Source organism: Trypanosoma conorhini, assembly GCF_003719485.1.
Source record: "Trypanosoma conorhini strain 025E chromosome Unknown Tco_14.4_contig_00409, whole genome shotgun sequence".
Classification (NCBI taxonomy): domain Eukaryota; phylum Euglenozoa; class Kinetoplastea; order Trypanosomatida; family Trypanosomatidae; genus Trypanosoma; species Trypanosoma conorhini.
The window spans coordinates 11,022-17,389 of NW_021704494.1; the positions used below are offsets into that span (position 1 = coordinate 11,022).

At 61.4% G+C, this 6,368-nt stretch overlaps 3 protein-coding genes across 3 annotated transcripts, besides 5 other annotated features; all 3 read right to left on the reverse strand.

The window, feature by feature from the left end:
• Nucleotides 1-410: 410 nt before the first annotated feature.
• Nucleotides 411-453: a microsatellite.
• A 97-nt stretch (nt 454-550) lies between these two features.
• Nucleotides 551-3,526, reverse strand: Tco025E_06235 (uncharacterized protein; the record flags this gene model as incomplete). The annotated part of the gene is made up of 1 exon (XM_029373115.1): nt 551-3,526. The coding sequence occupies one exon, from the start codon at nt 3,524-3,526 to the stop codon at nt 551-553; it is 2,976 nt and encodes a 991-aa protein (XP_029226787.1).
• A 56-nt stretch (nt 3,527-3,582) lies between these two features.
• Nucleotides 3,583-3,629: a microsatellite.
• A 412-nt stretch (nt 3,630-4,041) lies between these two features.
• Nucleotides 4,042-4,070: a microsatellite.
• Nucleotides 4,071-4,186: 116 nt separating this feature from the next.
• Tco025E_06236 (NLI-interacting factor) lies at nt 4,187-5,209 on the reverse strand (the record flags this gene model as incomplete). Its single annotated transcript, XM_029373116.1, has 1 exon — nt 4,187-5,209. One exon carries the CDS (start codon nt 5,207-5,209, stop codon nt 4,187-4,189), a length of 1,023 nt encoding a protein of 340 aa, XP_029226788.1.
• Nucleotides 5,210-5,232: 23 nt separating this feature from the next.
• Nucleotides 5,233-5,258: a microsatellite.
• Nucleotides 5,259-5,661: 403 nt separating this feature from the next.
• Nucleotides 5,662-5,690: a sequence feature (GA-rich).
• A 325-nt stretch (nt 5,691-6,015) lies between these two features.
• On the reverse strand, nt 6,016-6,368 carry Tco025E_06237 (40S ribosomal protein S3; the record flags this gene model as incomplete). Its single annotated transcript, XM_029373117.1, has 1 exon — nt 6,016-6,368. A coding segment is annotated over one exon (353 nt), but the record flags the coding sequence as incomplete, so codon positions are not given.

Here is a 6,368-nt window from a genome sequence, read left to right on the forward strand (position 1 = left end):
TACTGTTCCCCCCTTTTTTCTCTCTCTCTGTGTGTGTGTTGTGTTCTTTTCTAACGTTCTTCTGTGCTCTGTTCTTAGCGGTCGGGGGCGTTCGACGCCGCACACGGCAGAGTGCCCTCCCTCTCTCCTCCCCCCCCCCCGCGCACCGCTTCTTCGGTGCCGCGCCGCAGAACCCCACACCTTCGGCTGAAACTCAGCACGCGGCAGCAGCAAAAAGCATCCAACCGCGCAGGCAAAAAAGGTGGGGGCTGTGGATTATAGAGGGTAAAGAGAGACAGAGGAAAAATAACAAAAAACAAACACGAACGATGGGAAGGCGCAACAACCCAGACGCCCTTCTCCTTCTGAACATGCGTGGGAAAAACGTCTTCTATCCCGTCATTGTCTTTGCGTCTAACGCCGAAAAGCAAAAAATAAAATAAAATAAAACAAAACAATAAAACGAAAATAAAACCGGGTCGGTAGACACCGAATAAAGGAATACAGCGGCCGCATTTGAATCCAAGCGGGGTTCTCACACAACACCAGCGAGCGAGTTGGAGGGCCGCACTCACTTTTTCGTGGGGGTGTTGGGTCGTGGAGACACAGAGGTCGGTTTGCCTTTGGAGGAGCTGCACCCCGCTGGGGCCGCCCGGGGCTGGCGCTGCAAAAACTCATTCACGGACGGCGCCGATCGCACGCCTCGTCGACCCGCGAGGAGCGCCGTCCGCTTCACCGGAAGGGGGCTAACACTACTCGCAGGGTGGGTGCCCTTCTTTGCGACGTGCAACTTGGCACGCACAGGCGTCAGCGGCGCACAGTGAGTCTTGGCAATGAAACGCGGCGGCGGCGGCGAAAGGGAGGCGGCAGCGTGCTCTTGCCCTTGTTGTTTTTCTACGTGTGTCTGATGTGGGTGAGGCTCGTGGTGGGGGATGGGGCGTGCCGCGTGCGGGGTTCGCTGCGGCGTCAGGAATCCAGTGCCATCCCTGCGAGTGGGCGGCGGCGAGCGGCCGCAGCGACCGTGCGCGTGTGCGGCGTCGTCGTCGCGAAACTGCCTCACAATGTCCGCAATGACAGTGCCGTGCAGAACTAATCGTCTGACCGCAGGGGCGCCGTTGCTGTGATGAAGACCCTCGTCGGCCGCCATCGTCTCGTTCCACCGGCGCAGCAACTCTTCCAGCTGCTCGTAAATCTTCGGCAGCTCCCGCGCAAACTGGCGGCGTGCATTTTCCTCAAACAGCAGCTGCTTTGCCATGTTGATCTTCTTGCTGAGCAGGCGATCCCGGCTGCCCTCCTGAATGGCGCGCTGCTGCTCGAGAATTTCCGACCGCCGCCGCAGCAGCGGCTCGGCCTCGTCAAGTATCCGTAAACGGTGGCGCAATAGATTGGCCTCGGCGCCGGCCCGACTAACAACGTGCTGCACCTCCGCAAGGCGTTCACAGAGAACGTCATTGCCGTCGCGGGGCGTAAAGTCTGCCAAAAACTCTTGCCAGAGCCCTCTCCCACCGCTTGTGTCTTTGCCGCAGGTCGGGTGGGGCCGAGCTCGCCGGTCCGCCGCCACCGCTTCCGCGTTTTCCTGCAGCCACTGCGAGTAGTCAGGCGCCACGTAGTACGCCGTATCACGGGTTTTTTCAAAGTAGCAGCGGTACAGCTCTGTAAGCTGCGATGTGACGTCCTGGGCGCACTGAACACGGCTCTGAAGCAAGCGGCGTTGCAGACCCTCCCGCACTGTGACAATGTAAGCAAGAATGGGCGCGTAGGAGCGGGTGGTGAATAGCTTAACCAGTGGCGCTGGAAGCTGGTTTGTGGCGCCGCCCGTGGCAGCGGCGCCCATGTGACTACCCTCTGCGAGGTTGGCCAGACAATTCGAACACCCCGGCGGCCTCGCGCTTTGTGGCGCCTGCAAGATGGGCAGCGTCGCGCTGCCGCCGTTGTTGTGCTCCTCCACGTCATTGCCGTCGTTGCCGGCAGTGCCATGCGTGGGCCCTGGCAGGCGGTCAAAACTCTCCTCCACGGCGCTCTCTTGGTTTTCGTACTCGCGGCGCATCTGCGTGAGGCGGCAAAAAAACTCATGCCTCGACGGGACGCCTCGAACGATACCGACGTCGTCTTCGTCTCCCTCCGCCCGCGTGGCTTGCAGCCCGCCACCGCCGCCGCCGTCGCCACTGCAGCTCGCGCCGTCCTCAAACAACCGCCAAACTTCCTCTACACATTGCAGCTCCTTCTCTGCCTGCGCGGCCATGCGCAGGTTCTGTGCGACAATTTCCTCGTAGATTTCTTGAGTTTCCGCGTCGATGCGGGTCAACGACAAGTCCTGGCGCCTGCCAAACCGAGTCACATCCCCCAAGTCCACCTCAAAGATTGTTCCACGTCCTGGGAACTCCTCCTGTGACTCTGCGCCGGGCGCCTCGCCCTGGTTGTGCCCGCACAGTTGCGGGCCGTCAGCCTCCACACGCAGCCCCTCTGGCAAGGAATCGGAGAGCAGGTCCAACTCGTCCTTCGCGCCGGAGCGGCAGCTGCGACAGGTCGTAGCACGAGCAGAGGAGAGGCCTGGGGTCATGGTCCCCCCCTCGCGGCTATTGCTGCTGCATCCGGCCGTTGGCACAGCTGCTGTCGGCTGATGCCCCTTGCGCGAGTGTGTATGGAGTTCCCCAGAAAGAAGTTTTTCGGCGTACTGGCCACGCATCAATGCCTGCTCCTGCGGCGAAAGACGTAGCAGAGCACGTTGCTTGTACAGCAAACACAGCTGCTGAAGTCGTGTGTCGGCAAGGGCGTTCATGCGCTCCACCTCGCTCTCCAGGTTGCGGCGCAGCTGCTGATGCGTCATGCTTCGCGCCAGCTGCCGAAACGCCACACACGCCGCATCCTGCGCGGCAGCGCCGTCAGGCATCGGCATCGATGCGACTCGGTGCTCGTGGTCGCAGTGCACGTGCGAGCCGTCGTCCTGCGCACGCGAGGGGAGAGAGGCGCTGCGGGAGCAGACGCGTTCGTCCGCCTTGGACGACGGCGCCGCCACGACGGAGACAAACGACGGCAACGTCACGGAGCCGTCGCGCTCTCTTGCCTCGCCGTCCGCCTGCGGCTCCCCGCTGTTCTCCCAGCCACTCGCCTTGGGGGCCGCGCCGTGGTGCGCCTCCGCCTGCCCCTCGCCGGCCGTGGCCCCCATCGTCCGCTGCGCGAGCACCGCTTCCACCAGCTGCGCCAGCTCCTTCGACCGCGGCTGCTCCTTCAACCGCAGCGAGGCGAAGAACATCTCGCGAAAGAGCCGATCATTTCCCGCAGCAATGGCCATCTCCTCCGACTCCTGCAGGCGAACGTAGTCGTAGAGAAAGGGGCGGAGCCGCCCCTCGACGAACCCGTTCCACTTGTTCTGCTGGTCAACCTCCGCGAGGCCGACGCGCGTCCACGCCGCCGTGACGCGCTCCTCCGCGTGGTTGATGGCCTCCAGCAGCTCCATCGTCGCCACGGAGGGCCGCGCCCCGCCACGCATGCCACTGCGGCAGGACACGAACGACACCGACGACGTGCACGTTTCCCGCGACAACATTTCACTGCAGCAGGACTCCACGCCCCCTCCCCGGCCGCAGCTCCTCCACACAGTCCTTTTTTTTTTCTTTTTTAATTGTTATCCGCTTTCCTGTTTTTTTTTTGGTATTCTTCTTCTCCGTCCCTACCTCGGCCTTGCCTTTGTGGTTCGTGCGAGACTCAAGACAGGCATGCGTGGAAGAAAAAAAAAACGAGTATGATGTGCCGAGACCAGGGGGAGGAGTTACTGGTGGGGGGTGGTGGACGCAGGCGGTGGCAGGGGCTCGAACAGAAAGCCACCCGCAGACGCAGGGACATCTGCGTGGAGCACCGTGACGACAAGCTTCCCGCAGGAAACGGGCACGAAGTGCAGCGTGCCTCGTCGCACTTCCCCGGCCGCAGTGCCTCTCTCGTCACACATTCACTCGCACAAACGACATTAAGTGCCCAATGTGAAGCAAGCACTGCATGCTATCTTCCTTCCATCCTTCGCCTCTTCTACAGTCCCTCCAAAACAGTATGGGACGCTTTCTCCTTTTTCTTCTTCCTTCCTTCTATCCTTTCTTGTTCCCTGTTATTGCTGTTGGTTTCGTCCTTTCAGCCGCCCATCGGCTTCCATGGGTGTGTGCATGTGTGCGTGTGAGAGAAAGAGAGAGAACTAGAAAGTGGGTGTGCCCCACCGTTACAGTCTTGAGCGAGCCCGCCGCATTTGCTGGCTGCGCATGGCAGCGTTCGCCCCCTCCACGAAGCACTGATTCATGAAGTGCGCCTTCAGCGGCGGGATGGGCGTGTCTCGGCGCGAGGGCAGCACCGAGCCCAGCACGCGCTGGCGCGTGACGGAGAGCGGGTTCATCGTCTCGTGGAAGTCGTCGCAGCGCACGTAGTCGTCGTCGCGCCAGTGATCGAGCTCGCGCGGCACGTCCTCCGCCTGGGCCACCCGCCGCAGGAGGGGAAGAAGCTGCAGCAGCGCCTCGTCCTTCTCCAGGCGAGCCACCTCCGCCTGGCCGCGACTAATGACCTCCGACAGGGACGCGGCGTCCTTGTGGGCGGCGTCCTCCTTGAGGAGGGACACGGCCCGGCTGTACGCCTGCAGCGTCCGGTCGTCGGGGAGGAAGAGCGGCACCTTCACGGCGTTGCGCGGGTGCAGCGGGAAGCTGCGCACGTTGTCGTCGAGCACAACGACGCGGTTCATGGGGCGGCCCAGCATGGGGAGGTACTTCATGTAGTTCTCCTCCTCCAGCGTCTGCGTGCGGGAGAGGGCGTAGAAGTTGGCGGTGTCCGTCGACGCGGCTCCGCTGGCGGCAAGCCTGATCTCCTCCACACTGTAAAACGAGCGCGGCAGCTGCAGCACCTGCACCTCAATGGCGTCCACCATCGCGGCGCAGTACGACGCCGTGCCCGCAGTCCAGAAGACGACCTCGTACAGCTCCTTCACCTCCGCCAGGAACTCGCGCAGGTGCGGGCGGAGGTAGAGCGAGAAGGCCACGGTGTCCTCCGTCGCCAGGCGCATGCCGTACGTGTGCAGGATGGTTTCGTCGATGTCCAAGACAAGCGTTGGCTTCCCCGCGTCCTTCGGCAGCTGCGGCGGGAGCGGGACAGGCCACAGGGGCGAAAACTCCTGTCGCAGACCAAACGCCACGAGTCTCTGCAGCTTCTGCCCCGTCGACCTCGCCCCGGGCAATGTAAAGAATGCCGCGGACACCATCGCTCTATTTATGCTCTGCTGGCTTTATTTTTTTTGTTTTTTGTTTTTTCGGTCCACGCCCTGCCCCGCCGCCTTTTTTCAACTGACTTGTCTGCCTCCCTCCGCCAAGCTGCACACGCGTGTAGCCGGGGCTGAAACGCAGACAAGAGGCCCACCACCGTGTGAAGGCGCGCCGCGTGCGAGTGCATCACACCAGGAGCAAGAGCGAGAAGCAAAAAAAAAAATTAGAGCGAATGGGAGGAGCAGTGCGGTCCGCAGTCAACCGTCGCGAGTGCGCATCCAATGAGGATGCGGAGGCACGCAATTACGACACGAAGGTGCATGCGCACAGATACGCACAGACACACGCAGACAAACGCGGCTGCCTTGCCGGGGATGCACGGCGGCACTTCACTTGTGAAGGCCCTCGCACATGTGAGGGGAGCGAAATGCAGAGATGCCTTGTGCCGCGGAGAGGAGGCAAGAAGAAGAAGAAGAAAAAAGGGCAAACAGAAATGCATGCAACTCGCAAGAGGAGGATATTGCAGGAAATACATGAGGGCATCCGCTGTTCATGTGCACGCAGTCGCAGCAACAGCAGAGCCTGTAGAATGGCAGGAAGGGGGGAAAAAACGACAACAACATTTCACTACAAAAAAAAAGAGAAAATGAAATGAGTTCCAAGAGAAGAGAAGACTCCAGAGAACACAAGCGAAATAACGACCATGCGAGAAAGAAGAAGCAGGCGGGGAACGAGCACAGAGACACACACGCATACCGGCATTTCTGCAACGTCTATGCTTCCCGTAGGCCGTGGGGCACCTGCATTAAGCCACAGTCTCCTTGGGCTCAATGACGGTGATCACGTCGGGGAGGATCTCATCCTCGCCCCTCATGCTTGTGGGGAGCATGATCTTCACCTTGACGCCAATGGTGCCGGCACGCAGGTGGCAGTGGCGTGTTGCGGCGTCCACAAAGTTCTTGTGGGCCGTACCCGACTTGATCATGTAGCCGTCGCGGAAGGTCATGCTCTTGGCGCGTTGCCCCTTGATCTTGCCGCCCACCGTCACCTCACACCCCTTGGCGCCGCACTCCATCACGTGGCGGACGATGCCCATGGCGGCGCGGCGCACCTGCAGGTTGCTCAGCAGCTTAAAGCGGAGTGACTCCGCCTGCGCCA